At 37.8% G+C, this 20,664-nt stretch overlaps 1 protein-coding gene across 1 annotated transcript; it reads right to left on the bottom strand.

Annotated features, from left to right (window-relative positions):
* Positions 1-1,963: 1,963 nt before the first annotated feature.
* LOC128577499 (protein O-linked-mannose beta-1,2-N-acetylglucosaminyltransferase 1-like) lies at positions 1,964-4,001 on the bottom strand. The gene has a single exon (XM_053579738.1). It carries the CDS (start codon positions 3,999-4,001, stop codon positions 2,070-2,072), a length of 1,932 nt encoding a protein of 643 aa, XP_053435713.1. The 3' UTR covers positions 1,964-2,069.
* Between the last annotated feature and the right edge of the window lie 16,663 nt (positions 4,002-20,664).

Below are 20,664 nucleotides of genomic sequence, written 5' to 3'. Positions count from 1 at the left end.
TAAGTACGATTCAAGGGGAAGGAATTAGCGCCACGGGATGTCAGCAGTAAAAGCTGATTCTAGGACAATACTCCTCAAATGCAAAAAGGTAAAGAGCATGGCTGACCTGGTTGCTGACCCAGTTATATTTGCCAAAATCCAACTAACACCTCTGTAGTTCAAAATAACCCCCAAACCAGAGTGGTATAGTGCACACATCCTCGTGTGAGCAACCTGATTATGATTTATATAACCTTAAAAGAAGTTCTCAGCTTGAATTGAAAATCAATAAATCTTGTATAAACTGACTCTTCACTTGCTTTTTTTTTTGTCAGTAAAACTGTAAACCAACAGAGAACAAGTAGATTGTCAATGTTCCCAGTGTGGAAAGAAGAATTTAATGTTCTGTACACACATAGTTAAAATATACATAGGAAAATCAAATACCATGCTTCCAAACAACTAAAAATACCAAGCTTTTCAGAACACTCTGGCCCATACTTACTAACCAAAATTTTCACTTCCAAACTTTAGATTAAGTCTAGAGGCTTTAGATCATTCTCGATCAGGATGTATGGAGAAGGTTATAAATATGTTTAAGTTACACAATGATCATGTATTTCAGGCTGCCCATCTCAGGGAGAAGAAAACAAAACATTGGTCATGATGATTCGGAATCATTTAATGCACTGTTTTGACAGACTTCCAATTCTTAAAAGAAAACCTCTTAATAATATTCAATACCAACAGAAATGAAAATGAAAATACATCTAAGTAACAAAAGAATATAATGGAAGCTATTTGAAGATATTTTGACATTTTCCTCCAAAAAAATATATTTTTTAAATTTTTAAACTAGAGCAAATATATTCATGGAGGAGAGAAAACAAAAAAATAAAAAATATATAGTTTGAAAATCATTCCAAGCAGCGTATTTCCAACATTAGCATTAAGACCTAATTATCGCTATAACAAAAAAAAGAAAGGAAATAAAAAAATTAACATAAAGGTGTTTACCCAAATGTAATAGCTATAAATGTTCAATAAACTTAAGAAGGGCCACACAAAGAAACAAAACAGCCATAAAAGACATTTTACTCTCTTTCTAGCCTTTAATTTACTGGCTAAACACTGTATATTGAGTACTTAATACAGTTAACCAATATCCAAGGAAAAGAAATCTTAAGAATAGTTATACCTATAGGTATGCAATGCCATTTCCCAGATGTTTTAGGACATTCCAAAATAAAATTCCCTGTCATCAAATAAGGCAAAACAGATAAAGGGCTCCAATTTTTTACCTGGAATATATGACACACTGTGAAATGTAAAAAGATAGCATTTGATAGTGTTTTAATTGAGAGAGATCCTGTACTAGGGAAACTATAAAGTAAAAAATAAAATGTAAAAAAAAAAATTCATGGTGCTAAAGTTCTTTTTTCTTTAATCAATAAAAATGTTGTATGTATGTGTTTTTGTTTTGGTATGGTGTGTAGTATTATGAGTTTTTCTTCCCTCAGAGGTTTTCTCCTTTTTTAATCAATAACCAATTTATCCAGCTTTGGAAATCTGGACAAATGGACGAAGAGGAGGCTGAGAGGAGGTCTAGTGTCTAAGGGTCTCTGAGTGAGTCTGTGTCAGCATGTGGCCCCAGGTTGGGCACAGCAGTTTCCTGAGAAAGAGCAAGCTCTACCCTCAGGGCAGCACATCAGCCCAGAAGGAAATCCAGGTCCTCAGGACAGTCAATAAATAGGTTAGATTCTGAGGCAGGCCTGGGAGAAGGGGGTACATAGGGCAGGATCACCTGCCTAGGGATCCCAGTGATTCCCAGGCACTCCCTTGCCCTTCTCTAACAAGACAGTAAATAAATAGACCTTCAACTCAGGAATAGGATGTTAGAGCAGGGGAGCCCTCCCCTTGGAGTTAGTAATTAAATCTCATGTTAAAAACAAACCAGCCCTGACCTCTACCAGCATCTACAAAATCCTACAGGATGGAGTGACCTGAAGGGACCCTCCTCCTGCAGGGTCTTGGAGGAGGTCTCATGTCTGTTCTGCAGCTCCTGGGGCTCCCTCCTTCTTTGGGGGTGGCTACAGGAAAATTGGGGTAACTGATGGTGGCTTCTTCACTGAGTAGGGGGAGGCTGGGACCCCTACCACCAGGAAGTGGTTTCTCTTCCGAAACAATCTCCACAGGCCCCGGTGGTTGCCACGCACATCCAGGTCCCAGATATGGAGGCACTTGGCAAGCTGGATCCAGGTGGTGAAGTCATCTTTCTCCATCTGGATAAAGGCCACATAGGTGTGGCCCTCCGTGTCTGGCAGGAAAGAGTCTTCACAAGGGTTCCTGCTGTGGTCCAGAACCTCAGCCTCACTGAGCAGCCTGTGAATTTCCACTTCGTAAGCTTCTTTTTTCAGACTGTCCACGTTCCTGAGCTGAACACCTGGAACTGTGTTGAACTTGTGCTTCTTAAAGTAGGTCTCATGGAAGTGGTGGTTCATGTTGAGGCCGACAATGCCAAAGTGGTAGGATCGGGAAACATCAGGGATGATGCACTCTCGGCCCCTGCGTTGTTCTGGCATTCTCATCCACATGTCCCAGTCCCAGAGCTTTTCCGCTGTGGGCCACTTGGGCTCAAGCTCCTCCTTATATAAGGATTTCCTGAGCACCCAGCCCAGCCCAGGCATGGTCTCCACACGGTATAGTAGTGCTGGGTCCTCAGCTGTGTGTTCATAACCCTGGTCATTCCAGGCAGAAATGCAGTACACGCTGTCATCCTCTTCTAACAGGTGGATAGATTGGCTGAGGAAACTGAAAAAATCCACAGCAATGTCCAGGTCCTCTTCCAAAACCACAGCAAACTTAGCCTCCGGAAACAGGTTGAATGTGGCAGTGAGGCTGGCCTTGTAATGCTGAGATACACGAGCATTCTTAATGCTGACGGGAGTGTGCTGGATGCCCCTCAGACCGAACAGCGCCACCACATTCATGGGTTCCTCATAGTAGCCATCAATGAAAACTGTTATCATCTGGGGAGACACCCCCTGGGCTGACAGCAGTGAGCGCAGCATCCTGTACAAGTAACTGGGTCGGTTCCCTGCCATGACAGCCACAGGCACATTGAGGACCTTGTTGTCTGGAAGTGGGTCAGGGCTGAACACGATAGGCGTGGGGTTCTTGCAGCTACACACACTCCCATAGCCCTCAAATTTGCTGCAGAAGCTCCAGCGGCGACGGTTCAGTTCTGTGTCTGCCCAGTGGCACTGTGCATATTCAGCTGAGGTCAGTAGCACTTCTAACTTCAGCAGGACTGGGTTCCCCCAGGAAGAGATGGCAGGTGACTTAAAATTCTTCTCCGCAAGGACAGGACCTCCTTTTTGTACCACGAAGGCCCAGGTGTCCCTCCAGCCCAGGGCAGGGCCAGCCTGGCTGCCCAGGCTCCTTAGCAGAGCCTTGGCCATGTCCTTGAGGTGGAAGGACGCCTCATCCTTGACAGTACAGATGAGCACTCGTCCGGGTGCCACCATTTTGAGGAACGACACCATGGCCTCATCCTCATGAGGTAAGTATGTGTCAAACACCCGCTTCGCCATCACCAGGCCCGTGGCCTGGTTGAGGACAATGACATGGATGCCTCGACCCTGCTTCTGGGCCTCATTCTCCAGCACCATGGTACCATTCACTGCCACATATACTTTGCTGCGGCTCGAGTACACTTCCAAATACAGGACCCGCCGGGAACCATTGCCTCTTTGCCATGGGGTCTCTAGGTGGCCTAGGGCCTCATCATGGCCTTGCTCTGGCTCCAGGTGTTCACTGGCTTCGCTGATTGCTCGCCAAATGTCCAGCATCAACTTAATGTTGACAATGACAGTCACCAGCAAGAAAAGCATGGCCCCTATCTTAAAGAATCTCCGCAGGGCCCACTGGTTTCTCAGTTTATACTTCCAGGTAAGATACCAGCTTCGTTTCTTCCAGGCCCCAAAGGTCTCCATTAGGGGGCTGGGCTTCCGGTTGTCCATGCCGGACTCAGGGCAAGGTTATCACCAAAGTTCAGATCAGCCTATGACAGCAGGAATAGCTTAGGGGCCACAGGCCTTACTCAGGCCTCACTCAGACCTCACTCGCCATGAACTCCTCTGCCCAGGTCGTGGTAGCCTCTGCCTCGTCAGGAACACCAGTTGTTTAAACAATTGAGACCACTGAGAATGTTATAGGACAAAATGGAAGCATAGACAGCATATACTTTGGAGTCATCGGACATCACTACAGAATTCCGCCGCAGAGCTTAGTATTCAACAGCATATACTTCCGCTGAAGTCATCGTCGCCTCAGCGGCAGGGTCAGAGGGCGGGGGTGAAAGGGTGGGGTGAGAGGGCAAGGGCCGCATTATCAGCTTTATAAAAGATGTTCCCCCAGGCAATTTCATATTAATAAAAATCTACTTTGGATGTTTCCTTGTTCGCTCATTAAACCAGGTTGAAGAGCTACGGAGAATCCCCCCATTTCTATTTAATTTCCAACAACAATAATAAAGCTTGTAAACATTTTGGTAAATATTGATTAAAATATGGCTTAGATTTAAAAAAATTTAGATTCACCATCTACATGAGTAATTCACGGTTATGTAACAGATTAAAGGAAATTTATAGTAGTTTAGTGTGAGAAACTAGAAACAGAATAAAGTAAACCACAACATACTATTTCCTCTATAAAGGATTTTGCACACTTGTAAATTAAAGTAGGTTTACTCGTAAATACTTGTAAAACTTAGAAATATTTATAAAGTATAATAGATTTCAGAGTCAGGGTGATAAATGGGGACAATCAAGGAATTTTCAAAGAATCTGGAAATAATATAAGATAGAAGTATCTATATACCTTGCGCAACAGAGCAGAAAGCCAGGATATTCATGGGCTTTGATTTTTGACAAAGGACAGTCTAAATGTTGTTTCAAGAATACAAATAATAATAAGATGATTTCACAGCTGTTATGTTTGGTGTTGTTTGTTTTGATTTTGTTTGGGGCAAGTGTCATATCTGGCATACTTTTAAGCCAAATGTAAGCGTATGCCATGAAAAGGTAATGAGTTTAATTGCACTTTAATACACAGGGTGTCCCTAAGGGTGCCATAAATACCAGAAAATGGGAAATTGTAGCTAAATGTACCTTTATTACAAAATATTCATTACAAAATATTTATAAAATATTTCGCTACATGCTGATATGTAGATATTAAAATATTAAATATAACGTGAGTTTATTTTTAAACTATGTACGGCAACCTCTGGGATGCCCTGCAGATAGAAATAACAGAACATAAAAACAAGGACAACCTTGGTGTGTGTCACACGCTATGGGGGCAAGACATGACTGCAAGAGGGACTTTACCTAACAATTGCAATCAGTGTAACCTGGCTTATTGTACCCTCAATGAATCCCCAACAATAAAAAAAAAAGATAATATTGCTACAATTTAGCACTAAAAGTTTAGAGCTTACCCTTCCATAAACGTATATATATATGTATATCAGTAAGTCCTGATAATATATATGCATATACACACATATATAATAATGCTATGTATCCTTTCTGCAGCCTGATCTCAACATCTTTCCTGTCAGTACATACAGCACTGCCTTCTTATTTTCATCTCATAGATGGATCATTATTTTTTTGACCAGTCCCCCACTGGTTATACGAATTTCTGGTTATACACATCTCTATGTTTGTATTACAAATAATGCTGCAAAGAACATTATTCCACATAAATCTTTACACACACGTGCATATATATCCATAGAACAATTTCTTAGCAATGGAATTGCTAGGTCAAAAGTCATACGCTTTTTTAAAAAATGACGCATATGCATTGCCAAATTGGCCTACGAACAGGTTGTATCAACTAGATATCTCCTGATCTCTTATAAGAACAACTACACACTCACTTTGCTAGAACTCTTTGTTATTGTACTGTTATTTAGGAGGTAGAAGTCATATTTTGAATTAAAATGAAAGTCACACAAAAGCAAGAACATCTTTCCTATTATATCTATCTTTTCCCACAGACACCGACAATGCCTGATAGACAGTTTAACCCAGAGAAACCCTCCAGATTTATTGATTTAGTGAGTTTAGTGAGGGGTGAGTGGAAACACTGGAGAAATGAGAGAAGTGAGTGGGCTATATAGGGGACCTAGGAAAACTCTATACTCGATAAAAGCTATTTTACTGTTTATTCACATCTGGTGTCTATCCATAGGAATGTATTTGCCAACAGTCTCAGAGGACTGTTGTCACAAAAGATATGGGATATAATTAAACCTCTTTTTCAAACTCAAAGTTTAGCATGCATTTTTTATGTCACTTTTAGTGCACTAAGTCTTCAGGTGGTGGCACCTTAGTGGCTTCAGAAGTCTTACCAAGATTCAATTACTCCCCCAAATTTTTGGATGGGGAAATTACTATCAATTAACGCAATTAGGATCAATCTGAAAGCTAGCATGAGGTAGCATTTGAATAGTTCAAACCCCAGTAATTCAGATTTGGCAAAAAGTTAAATGGAGGACCAAAAATAGGCCAGAGAATTGTCTGCGGGTATTACAGAACATTTCAGCAATACTGGGCATAGTACAGTCCTGTTCTACCAATTACATGAGGTGGCAGCTAATGGTTTAGGGAACTATGGTATTTGGTGACAAGTTACAGTACTTCGAATGCCAGCTATTAATTTTGTTGTCTAATATTTATTTTAAATATTAGTCAGAGAGTGTCAACTGGACTTCAGGCTATTAGAAATCCTTTAGATAGTATAATTTCTTTAAAGGGAAATGTACCTATCGGTTTATCATTTAATGACATTTGTCACTTCTGAATGATGGTAAGGGATGAATGTTTTGACTCTTATAAGAGCACTTACTTGAGTTCTCCCATTTCCTTCAGGTTGAAAATTCAGGAAGGCATTCTTTGAGGCATTTTCATACAAAACCAATGGCATTTAATACACATTACTACTGAGGAATGGAAATTAACATCCTTGAGCACCTAATACGTACCCAACATCACCATATGTATTGTATGTATGTTAGTCCATTTAACCCTTACCACACCCGTGGCAAATATGTACTATCATGTATATTTTGTATGTATGTGGAAGTGGACACAGAGAACTTGAGTAACATGCTCAGGGATTCAAAGCCATAGTCATCTGCCTCCAAAGCATATGCTCTTCCTACTGTACTGTTACTTTTTATGCAGCTATCAAAACTTCGAGAAAATGTTTTCAGATAAAAGCCTAGGCAAAAAAGAGACAGCATTTTAATCTCCGGGAATTTTTAGCATTGAAACAAGCCAGTTCTTCCAATCAAGAAGGAATGATAAGGAATGATGAATGCAATTGTCCGATTTCCAAACAGGCAGAGGAACACTGAACATCATTAGTTGACTCTGGATTGCTTATACTCACATAACAGAGAAGACACACAGACAATCTGGAGACATAGACTGCTTAAAAATTATATCTGACCTTGGAATGCATTATTTTTTCATTAGATTGTTATAAGGTCTGATTCCCTAGACACTAACATCTACAACATTTTATTTTGGAATTCATCCCATGCTGGGCAGACCTGATTCACATCAGAACATCATCGACTACATTTGCCATTCCAGCGGCTGCTGTATTTCTTCTAAAATCAGTTGATATACTCAGGCTGATGTCAAGGACCAGTGAGAACAAAATCCCCACATCTCAAAATGAATCTGGTTCTAGAAACATAAATAAAAGTCAAGCTAGAACGTAAGCAAAGTAATAATTAGATAAAGAAGGGGGAAATGCAAACCAATAGAAGGAAACAGGAATTGCTTTTCAGTTCCGATGAGATAATGAACAGGAATATACTTATTAAGTAATGAAATTAAATATATTTTTCTACTTGGAATGTGTTTATTTAAAAAAAGTAAATACAAAAAATTCCACAGGCAAAATTTTATGTGAAACTACAAGGTAGATAATTGAAAGTTAGCTACACAACTTCAAAAATTGGTAGCTGATTATATCATCATCTGATGTATTATACCAGTCTCTGCCCCATGCTTCTTAGGCATATAAACACCATTTATGTTCCTTAAACACTAAAATTATTTTATCCAAAGATAAAATGACAATCCTATATTTGTTGTTTCTAAATTGCCATGTCAGCCTTTTATTTTTTTAAATATCTGTACAGAATAAAGAACTCAAAAAGAATTTTAAGTATAGATAAAAACTTCAGTGCCAATGTGAGTAAAGTTAGCAATATTTTCTTCATTAATTCCTAACTTATTCTCTTACAAATAGAATGTTCTTACTAAGTTGGGTGCTATTAGTTACACAATTAAATGCAACAGAAATAATTTCATGTGGGCAAGTGGCTTTAAATACAAGAACCTACTTACTGAGTACTTACCATAAACATGGCATTCTACTAAGCACTTTATATTTATGATTTTCATCAGTACTTAAGACAATCCTTTAAGGGAAGTATTATTATCCATCATCTTGGGAATATGGGGAAGCCAAGTCTGGAAGAAGTACCAAGCTTCAGTGATGTAGGCAGCAAATGGTCACCTGGTTCTTTCTACTACACCATATGGTCTCTTCATAAGCTCAGGAGAACTGAGAAGCATCGGTTGGGAGTGAAAGACATGGGTTTCAGCTCCTAGTCCGCCATTTCATAGTTGTGTATTCTTTAGGAAGATGATTAACCTGATTCTCCATTTCCTCTTCTCTAAAATGGGAAGAACAATAGATCTAACTCTTAGAGTGGATGCTAAGACTTGCTTAATATTTGGAAATTGATAATGTCAATTTTCAAAAATAATTCTATGCTGGTTATGTACACTACAAATACAAAAACAAATTTAATAAATTGGAGCAGGAACCACAGTATGAAACACTAAACAGCAATAAGAGGAGTTAATACAGTTGTGTTAACTAAGACTATAAGGCCTTCTGGAGGCCAAGGAAACAAATTGTACCATTCTCTTTCTCCAAGAACAAAGCTGATACCAGTTTCTTACTGAAGAAGAAATTTCAGAGTAAAGGAACTCAAATAGGGCATTCTACAGAGGAAGCTGTGTTGGATACCAGTGTCTAAAGAATCAGCTTCACAGCACAGGTCAGCAAAGGATTGAAATAATGTGGCTCAGGTGTTTTGACTTTCTATAGTCTAACCCAGTAGTTCTTAAAGTGTGGTCCCCAGCATCAGCATCACCTGAAAATTTGTTAAAAATTTAAATCTCAGGCCTCACTTAGAACTGTTGAGTCAGAAATTTGGGGGGTGGAACCCTGGAATTGGTGTTTTAACAAGCCCTCCAAGTGGTTCATATTCTCTCTCAAGTGTGAGAGCTACTCTTCTAAACTGATTCAAGCTCAGATAAGACCCAGAATATCAGAGATGTTGTAGCAGTGGTAGACTGAGTTTTCAGAGCTGATAATTTTGACCATGTCCTATGCACAAAGAAAGCTCCTTTAAGCAGAGCCCTACCCAAGGACATATGGCCACTCAATTTGCCTACCAAAATGTTAGCTGCAAAACACATATCTAAGTTTCTGGTCAAATGAGCCTGATAAACATAATTATGATATTGGTCACTTAAAGAATAGGACATTTTCAAGCAATAAGGATTTTTTTATTGTAGGTAAAATCAGATCCTTCTCTTCAACCCACAAATGTACTCCTCAGATAATGGCTTGCTTCCAAAGAGCAGAGCTGAAAAAAAGGGAGGAAGGAGTCACTTCATAGTGGAGAAAGCTGACAAGCACTGGCTTAGCCAGGTGATCAAGGCTAACATCAACAGTGATAAGTCAGGCTGATTGTATGTACTCTTGATAGGATGTGATGAAAATGGCACTTCACCTCTGTGGTCTTCTTCCTAAGAACCCGTAACACTAGCCTATCCATCAGATAAATCCCACTGAAGGACATTCTACAAAATATCTGTTGAGTACTCCTCAAAACCATCAAGGTCATCAGAAACAAGGAAAGTCTGAGAAACTATCACAGTCTAGAGGAGTCTAACAAGACATGATGACTAAATATAATGCAGTGGCCTGGAGAGAATTCTGAACAGCAAAGGACATTCGACTTAAAAAAAAGAAAACCTAAGAATAAAGTAAAGGCTTGTTAATACTAACATAGCAATACTAGTTCATCAGCTATGAAAAGATATACTAATATGGGATATTAACAATAGGAGAAAGTAGGTGTGGGGTATCTCTGTACTGTCACTGAAATTTCTCTGTGTTCTTCAGAGAAGCTTCTCTTCAAGTCCCTTGCCCAGCCTGTGATGGAATCACTTGTTCTTTCCTTGCTTATACGTTTGAGTTCTCTGTGGATTCTGGGAGACAGGTGCACAGCCTACAGACATATGAAAAAATGCTCATCATCTTTAATCATCAGAAAAATGCAAATCAAAACTACCTTGAGATACCATCTAACTCCAGTAAGACTAGCCCATATCACAAAATCCCAGGACCAGAGATGTTGGTGTGGATGTGGAGAAAAGGGAACACTTCTACACTGCTGGTGGGAATGCAAATTAACACATTCCTTTTGGAAAGATGTTTAGAGAACACTTAGAGATCTAAAAATAGATCTGCCATTCAATCCTATAATTCCTCTACTAGGTATATACCCAGAAGACCAAAAATCACATTGTAACAAAGATATTTGTACCAGAATGTTTATTGCAGCCCAATTCACAATTGCTAAATCATGGAAAAAGCCCAAATGCCCATCAATCCACGAATGGATTAATAAATTGTGGCATATGTACACCATGGAATATTATGCAGCCTTAAAGAAAGATGGAGACTTTACCTCTTTCATGTTTACATGGATGGAGCTGGAACATATTCTTCTTAGTAAAGTATCTCAAGAATGGAAGAAAAAGTATCCAATGTACTCAGCCCTACTATGAAACTAATTTATGGCTTTCGTATGAAAGCTATAACCCAATTATAACCCAAGAATAGGGGGAAGGGGGAGAGGAAGAGGAGGTAGGGGGGAGAATGGGCAGAGGAAGAGTGATTGGTGGGATTACACCTGCGGTGCATCTTACAAGGTTACATGTGAAACTTAGTAAATATAAATGTCTTAATACAATAACTACCCTGTTTCCCCGAAAATAAGACAGTGTCTTATTTTAAGGTGTGCTCCCAAAGATGCGCTAGGTCTTATTTTCAGGGGACATCTTATCTTTCCTGTAAGTAGGTCTTATTTTCGGGGGATGTATTATTTTCGGGGAAAACAGGGTAAGAAAATGCCAGGAAGGCTATGTTAACCAGTGTGATGAAAATGTGTCAAACTGTTTATAAAACCAGTGTATGGTGTCCCATGATCACATTAATGTACACAGCTATGATTTAATATTAATTTAAAAAAGGAAAAAGAAAAGAAACTTCTCTGCGAATCTAAAAGTATTCTAGAATTTAAAATTTATTTTAAAAATTCAGTCATTCTTCCTGATAGTAAGTACCTATCCAAACTGCTTGCCAAGTGTTGTCTTTTTAAATGAAAATAGACCATTGAAAATCACATGTTTTAACAACAGCTAAAAACAAAAAATAATGGTTCTTTCTACAAATTCTGTTTTTGTTTTTTTTTTTTTGTTGTTTTTTGGCTGGGGCTAGGTTTGAACCCACCACCTCCGGCATATGGGACCAGCGCCCTACTCCTTGAGCCACAGGTGCCGCCCTCTACAAATTCTGAAGCATTTTATTAATACCTTTATACTATACTTTCCAATTAATATCATTCTTGTCCCAAAAAATATTACATGAAATGGCTGCAAAGTTTTCATATATTCTTTCTTCTCTCTAGCTGGACATGAATCTTACATCCGTTTAAGTGAACAATATTACGAATTTCAACTAATTGTATTTGAAATCTGAATATTTAATTCACTATCCTGGATGTTTATATTTAACCAACCTAAATGATTCCATTAAACATGAGGCACTCAGTTTACTTTTAATTATCCAGAGAACTCTGGAAGAGAATTGTACCACTTTGTTCCAGATGACCTTAAAGTAAAGCAGAAAGTCATCCTCCAGCTGTTTGATACTTTGTAGAAGCAACTAGTAAAGGGAGCAAAACAATCAAGAATTTCAGTTATTTGGCAAAGAAAAATGTAAGGGGGGGCATAGATACAGTTTTAAGAAACAAAAACGAAAGTATTTTCTGCAGTACTTGGCTTCAAATTTTAAATAAAAGTCCATAAAAGCAGCATGTCACAAAGTTATGGTAAATGAGTCAGATTTAAGGCAAAGAAATACCACTCTAAGTATAAATCAGGGAGATTTTTTATCATAGCACAACTAGTACAAACAGAACAAGTTTTAGGTGTTTATCAGACAAAACAAGATACGTCAAAATAAATCAGTTGTTTCATCTAGGAAAAGATATTAGTAACATTCAGACAAAACGAGATAAGTCAAAATAAATCAATTGTTTCATCTAAGAAAAGATATTAGCAACATTCAGAAGTTCATGTGTTTAAGAGTTCCTATAAATTCTCTGCATATCCACATAAGCAGATGAGCAAGTTTTGAAAGTTATACTCCAGTGGAAATATGATCAGACTGATTTAGGCTCTACCTACCTGGCTCTACCACTAGTTAACCGATGAAATTAGGCAAATATTCTAGCAAACAGGAGTTTGTTTTTTACTTCTTAGAAGAAATCCATGTATATGGGCAGCAGCTTGCAATTCGCACCATACTTTTTGTATACTGTCTCCTTTGATCCTTACAGTAAAGTGATCAAACTAGCAGGGGAGGAATCATCTCCCTTTGACATATGAGGAAATGCAATTCAAAGAATTTATGTAATTTGAGTCGGGTCACACGGCTAGAGAGTTGGAAGGTGGAAACTCGACCTTAGATTTTCTGACTTTAGTTCTCTGCTCTTCACACATCACCACAAAGCTACAGGGAGGTGCCTTTTGGCTCTAAAATTCCATTACCCTTTGACTATGAAATGGCTTTGAAATTTCAAATTCATACTTTTTCCTCTCCAGCTAAATAAATATGAATGTTCCTACATCTCCACTGAAAAAAGTCAATATGTTTTTCCAGTTCAAAATGAGAAAAAAGATTGGAAATTTTAAAAGCATAAGAATCAATCATAATTTTAGCATCTCTCAAAGATTTAAAGGACTTTGCCTGCTTTACAGAAAAAGTGGGGCAATTCCTCAAAAGAGCATAGGGCTTTTTAATAAAGCTGCAATCTAATCTTGGACTAATGTATTACTGCAAGACAATACAAGTCAGAGGGCCCACAAGTTTATTTTGTTCTTCAGTCCAAATTATGGTAGGTGATACATTACAAGTTCGTGCAGAAATTTAAAGTAACGAAGAGCAAGTAAGTAGGTGTTTTCCCCCATAAATCATGGTTGAAACTACACTTATGCCCCTAATTTTAGCATTTCAACTGTGAAGTGAAAAATCTAAGTGATGATAATTAGATTATAAAAGTAAAAGGAAGCGATCTTAGCAAAATTCTGACAGTGCCACTCAAATGTATAATTATTGATTTATAATGTATAATGTATAATCACAATTAGTGATTTCAGTTTATATTCAGGGACAATCTAAATAATTTTAATAACCTCATAAATTTACAAAGAGAGACAGACTAACCTTTAAAATACTAGATTTCTCTTAAAATAGCTACAAACTTAAAAAAAAAACCATCGGGCAGTGCCTGTGGCTCAAAGGAGTAGGGCGCTGGCCCCCAAATACTGGAAGTGGCGGGTTCAAACCCAGCCCCCTGCCAAAAACTGCAAAAACAAAAAAATTATTTCAATAGCAGTAGAGAATACACACACACACACACACACAAACACACTTCTGGCTCCAAATCCTATTAAAAATCCAGGAAGAAAACACACAATGCAAATAAATCCATGTTAGTTCTAGAAATGTAAGAAGGGTATCATTCTTCTTACATCTCACATCCTTACATTCCCTCACAACAGAGAGGAAATCCTGAAAGACATAAAGCAACTCAAATTGACAGGAAAAAAAAGTCAACACTGTTGAAGAATTTGTAAAGCTGTCAAGACAAAAAGGAGAAAAGTAAATTTTCTCAGCAGAAGGCTGCAATAAGAAGAACAGAAGCCATAGGAGCTGAGATAAAGGAGGAGATAGTAAGGGGACTGTCAGCTGACTGATTAAAAGAAAAGAAAGGGTAGGACTGATCCCCTAACCACAAATGCCTGGGGCATTTGCTACATAGATTAAAGCATTCAGAACAATTCTGCATACAACTTGGAGTTCTACCAAGTACCTTCAGCAAGTCTGGGGGGGGGGGAAGAAGCAGGACAGTGCCTCAAGTCATGTAAGACCATCATGACGAAAGGGAAAGCCTTACACCCAGGAAACAAGGTAGCTGCACACTCTAAAGAGAAGGCCAGTTGGCCAGTTGGCCTTCTGCCTTCTCCACATCAGGGCTAGATTTAGGATTCCTATCATCAAAATATTTACTTATTGCCAAAGAAACAAAGATTATCCCCTTGGATGTAGGAACTATGCTTCAAATAAGCTGATTAATCTAGCCAAGCAACTATAAATCTAGACAGACCACCAAGAGCCCTCAAATACTTGAGGAAAATCAGCAGAATGAGAAATGAAAGAAAATCACCAAACTCAAGGAACAGAAGAACTAACTTCACAAGGGACAGAATCAGTCAATACAGAAAATAAAAGAAAAAATTAAATAAGTTTTGGGCAAGGTTCTAGACACAACAGGCTTCTGTGAAAAAAGAAGCAACAGGGTACTTGAAATTTTAAATATCATTCTCACTTTTTAAAAGATCAGTGGATGAATTGAGGCCATAATTTAAAAGAGGAAAAGCAAATCAAGGCAGTCTCCCAGAGTACAATGTAGAGAAGGTAAGAGGAGGAGACAAAAGGTAAAAGGCAAGCAGAATAGATTCAGTGGTTCCAATGTCAGATGTACTGGGGATTCAGAGGGAGAGAATAGAGAGCATGGAATTGAGAGAATAATCAAAGAAATACAAGAGAAACTGTTGCTGGTCTAAGGAAAGATAGTTTATAAAATCTTTTTAGTTTAAAAAATCTCTTTTAGTTTTAAAAATCTCTTTTAGTTTTAAAAATCTCTTTAGTTTATAAAATCAACCAAGTGTCAAGCAGTAATAATTAAAGGACACAAACATAGACAGGTACTGGCAAACTTTCTAAACAACTTCAATAAAAGCTTCATGAAGGATAAAACAAGTTAGTTATCAAGAAATGAGAATTGGATTGACATCATAATTCTTGTCCATAACAGGGGATGCCAAAAGATGATGAATAAAAAAAGTCTCTAAATTCTATGCATACATTTCTCATGGAAGTATAAATTGATGCAACCTTTATCACTAGCAATTTGGCTGTAACTATCATAATTAAAATTAAGAATGTATATAGCCTTTGACCATGCAACTCAATTCCTGGCAATTCATCTTACAAATAACTTTGCACAGGTACCAAATGATATGCATAGAAGCATCCTGATTGGGCTAGGTAGAGTAGGCCTCAACAAACCTTGGTAAGTTGTCTTCTCTACTTCATATCCACTCCTATTCCTCTCCCTTTTTTATTTCCTTCATTTCTTCAGAGGTCCAACAAGCTGACTGCAAAACTATTTCTTCCTCTCCTACCCATCTAAGGCTCCAGATTCCCATTTCCCTAAATGTGATTTTCAACCAGTGTGCCATGAGATTCTGGAAGCCCTCATCTATCATCGGATAAATCTAGAAAAGCTCACATTGAGAAATAGTATAATGAAACTGTTAAAAGTCAGAGGCAAAAGAATTTTGAAAGAAGCAAGAGAAAACAAACTTAGGTGTGCCACAAAACATTTTAAAGATCATTAATTAAACTATTTTCCAAAGAAGTTCAAAGCACACTAAGTATATATTCTTTTTTTTTTTATTGTTAAATCATAGCTGTGTACATTAGTGCAATCAAGGGGTACAATGTGCGGGTTTCATATATAATCTGAAATATTCTCATCAAACTGTTCAACATAGCATAACTTTAAGTATAGCATGGAAGTTTAACTATAGGTTCAAGTGTGCCATGAGATAAAAAAAGGTTGAAAAACACTGCCCTAAACAATTTTACATTCGTTTACATTTACAAGCAAGGTGATGATATATTTTAGTATTTGGGAAGCATTTTTATGTTTGCCAAAATATTCCTCATTCAAAGGTAACCAGCACTACTGAAGGATGCCAAACCGAAAGATTCCAGAAGCTAACTATTTCTCATATTAAAGAAAGGTGTCTTTTTTTCTCCTCTCTAAATTTGTGATTTTCTTAAAGAGTCTTACAAATAAGGTCTATAACAGGTCATCCTAGAAGGGTAAGAAAGAGCTAGAAGTAGTGGATTCAAAAGGAGAAAAGAGCACAAGATGAGAAAAGAGACAAAGAAGAGATTTGAAAATTAAGTCTACAAACTACAGGTTACCTGGAAAAGAGTAGGAGGGTCCCCTCTATGAGCTCAGCGTGGGTCTGTTTTAAGCTAATTCAAAACCCTTCTAAATGAGCTTATTAGATTCTAATTTGATGGCTCAGAACCTAATAAGAATTCAGATCAAACTGTTCTTCTTTCTCAAAGAGACAGCATTGTCAAAGAGCCAAAATTGGAGTGGGTGTTTGGGGGATTGAGCTATACAGCTTTCACATTATGATTCACCTCTCCAACAGCGAACCCTTCCCCCATCTCAATAGCATCTGTCATACATTTTTATTCAAATTCCTCACCACTAAGGGCAATCAGAAGCTGAAGAGATGCTTCTACAGAGGTGACCTCAACAAAAATAGAGGTCAATAACATGGCCAGCTGACACAGAGAATGTCAGGAAGTGCAAAATGATGACAAAGAGAAAAGGCAAAACTGTGTAAGGCTGTAGAAAAGAAACAATCACAGGCCAGGATGAAAATTTAGGGCAATTATCTGGATAATTCAGCTTCAAAACTCACTTCCTGATGATTGACATAAACGTATTTCCTTCTCTGGGCTCCATTTTCACAATAGATGGAACACTGGAGCTGCAATAACGGCTTTCTATTCCCCATCACTGCTATTTACAAGAAGTTTAAAAGAAATACACCTTCTTTATTCCTACTTTAAACTTTGTATCTGGTGTGAAGGAATGTTTCATTAATATGATGCTGCCTGACAGTTTGGCTTAGGAAAAAATAGAATTATTTCCTGCCTGAATTGTTTCCTGCCTGGACTATCCAAATGCTGGTCCCAATTCTCTACTTAGTGACTTCCAGAATTGGGTTAACAAGACTTATTGATTTAAAGCCAACTCATGGATAATAATAAGCAGGCTACTGAATCACACCTGCTGACACTTAAGGAGAATAAAGGACATACCCATGTAGCGGGCTCTAGGCCCTATACAGTGAAGTACAAAAAATAAGCTGCACAAACAGATGAGAAACCTTTAGTTTCTCTGTTGGAGCCAAATGACATGCTAGCATCTGCAGTGATCAGTATGGAAAGAAGTGTTCTTTCATTGCTTTTAGTCATTCAAAATGTACAAACTCCAGTAAACCATTGACATTCTCAGATTTTAAATTAACAGGCCCAACTCTTCCTTAGATATCAAATATCTATGACATGTAATAATTCACAGCTTCCCTGAAGCACAAACTAGAACCGAAGATCATGAGGCTGGTATGCCAGAATGAATGACTTAGTATCTAGCCTCTTGTCAAGTATTCTCCCTCAAATTGACTTTGTTATTTTTTTCTTTTTACTTATTGCAATGTCCACAGTTTAATGAGGAGAATCAGGTAATCTGGTAGCTATGCATGAATTTCAAGGATATTTTTAGGGGATATTTTCAAGGATATTTTAGGGAGAAGGGAAAAAGGAACCTGCTGAAATAAAAGGCTCACCACTTATATTAGGTCTATAAAGAAAAATTTGGTTATCTACTATTAGAGAGAAGCACAAACATTTTCCTAGATCTTATGACTTACAGGACTCTGCAACCAAAATGGAAGGCTCACTGCACATGGTAGCCCTACAGAGTTCTATGTGTTGAGTACATGATAAATCAACATGATATTTCAGTTCCCAGAGTTACTACAATGGATGAAGTGGGATCAATCAAAGATGTTGTGCAATGCTAGCTAATTAATAACCCCCTGCTCCTGCCATCCCCTCATACTCATAATCCATAAATTGCCAACCCCTATCATGACTATTGTTGTGTTGGAAGCCTTACTAGTTTCTGCTACCACTCAAGGAATATTTTCTCCATTAGCTACCAAAACTGGTAAACATTTTGGGATCCACGCAGATGAATTAAACAGTGAGTCCTAAATATTTGTGGTAGGTTTGGCACCCCAGGAGTTCATACATTAAATACAGTGATTTAAGGAAGGGAGAGAGAAAAGATGTTCTTCCTTATTCATTCTAACATCAATTGTTCTACTTCCGAATGAATAGAAAACAGAAATTTGAATGTGAAAATTTAATTCCAATAGGTAATTCAAAATAAATTTCTGAATGATTGTTCTTGCAGATTTGTCAAGCCCGTCCCTCACAGATATGGATAAAATTGCTTCTTAAACAAACAGAATAAAGACAACACGTTAGAAATAGAAAAATCATGACAGTTTTAAAGTATCTAAAACTCACCCAACTTGAGTCCATCATAACCTGAATAAAAATGGGAGAGATGGCAAGGGGATCCCAGAAAGAGGGATCTACCTTTCTCTCCACAGTGTGCTTTTGCTTCACTTTGTTTCCCTTCACTTCTTTTTTATTCCCTTCATTTCTCTCAGTTCGTTCCCCATAAAGGGCTCGTGTAGACATTTAACACCACAGGAGACAAGACTTTAGAGCAGTAAGAGACCTTATAAGTCACCTCAGCCAAAAATGCTTCTAAATCCTTGCCCAACTTCACTCAGCTAGTTGCTGATGTGCCTATAGCCCAAGTGCTAATCTAATTCCCAGTGAAGGGTTGTCAGCACACAGAAAACACAAAAAATGACAAATGACATTAAGTCCAAATGAGACATAATTAAGATGAAGATCCACCAACATAATTCGGATCCATCAGCCATGATTTACTTTTTCAATATTATATATTTCACTCAGAGAAGAAAAACTGACACAGTGCTATAATTATAACCACAAATTTCATTTTAAATGCCAAAAAGAAATTTAAATCTCAAACATGGAATTACAATAAAGAAAATTCTGAAGGCAAGTTTATTAAATAATGCCACTTTCCACTATCCCTTACATGTGATAAAATGCATATAAATTGAACTTTCTCCCACTAATTTTTAATCAATAGCTGATACCTCAGTGCTGAATTTTTAATTGATCACAATCATATTTAAATTTAAGAAAGGACACAGCTTGCCCTACTCCTAACTCTTGTGATTATCTTCTCAAACAACTGGGGAATTATCTTTTCATTAAATACTGTATAAGCTCTTTTAGCTATAATTCATAAAACAATGCATCAAGATTGGCCTTATGGTACGTTAAATGCAGAATCAGCTTGGTAGTCCTCTTTTCATTGTCAAGTAAGAAATTGTGAAGATAAATGGACCCTAGGAATTTCAAGATCTGGAATGTGATGCCAGCTGGTGCATGGAAGAAGCAAATTCAATCAGGCTACGTGATGTTTCCTGCGGCTGCCTGGAGCAGGGCAGTCTGCAAGCTTGTGAGAGGACCCAATTTGTCCTTGTCTCTCTCATGCTTTAAGTGCCAGGGGAACAAAAAGGTCTTTAACTTAGTTGAAAAAAAAAAAAGAAAGAGAGAGAAAGGATAGAGGCTGAAACTTTACAGCAGGCCTAACATACTAAATTGTGGAGACTGAAGAGATATTTGACAATTGATTTTAACAATTACGGTTTAATAGATAGGAAGGCTAATATTGTACAATGGTTAGTTTCTAAAAATAGAGATGCATTTTTTACACCTGCCTTATACTTTTAACCCTCTGCTTTTCATTTGCTAAAAGCCATGGTTCAACAAAATGAAAAAACAGAATTTCAGATGTTTGAAGGAACTATTATGTTGTTTTATTAAGCATTTTAATTCATTTTACATCCTTTCTTTACAGTCTCCTAAATTCACTTGTGTGAGAAACATGTATTCACCACCTACTCTGCAGTGAGTGCTGTGTTGAATGCTCAAGTTACAAACTTAAATAGAACATATTCCTTCCTTCAGGGGCCTTAAGTTTCCAGAACATGAAGGTGATGAAAACCAAACCACAAATATCAGTCTGCCCTTTTATAAAACCATACGGTAATAATAGAAAAATACATAATGTGACTTCAAGAATGGTATGAAGTAGAGACACTGTTTGATCTAAAATAGAAACTAGTATGATCTTTCAGCCTGAAGAGACAATATCAGAGAGGGCTGATGATTAAAAGCTGTAAAATAGGGAACAGTATGCATAATTTAAATGTAATCATGCTTATCCTGCAAGATGTAACCTTCTACTTTGCTCTGATATGATTTCTCCCTTGCAGATCTGGTCCACTTTCAAGACTTCACCCATCTCAGAGATACAACCACCACCTCAGGGACTCTCAAGTTAACCTTCTTCTTTGGACAGTTCTACTATGATGTCCTATCATCACT

This window comes from Nycticebus coucang, chromosome X (genome assembly GCF_027406575.1).
Source record: "Nycticebus coucang isolate mNycCou1 chromosome X, mNycCou1.pri, whole genome shotgun sequence".
Lineage (NCBI taxonomy): Eukaryota > Metazoa > Chordata > Mammalia > Primates > Lorisidae > Nycticebus > Nycticebus coucang.
This window is presented reverse-complemented; position numbering and strand designations above follow the sequence as displayed.

Bases quoted from the DNA above. Each gene is read 5' to 3' on its own strand.
- LOC128577499 (XM_053579738.1), bottom strand. From the start codon at position 4,001: ATGGACAACCGGAAGCCCAGCCCCCTAATGGAGACCTTTGGGGCCTGG.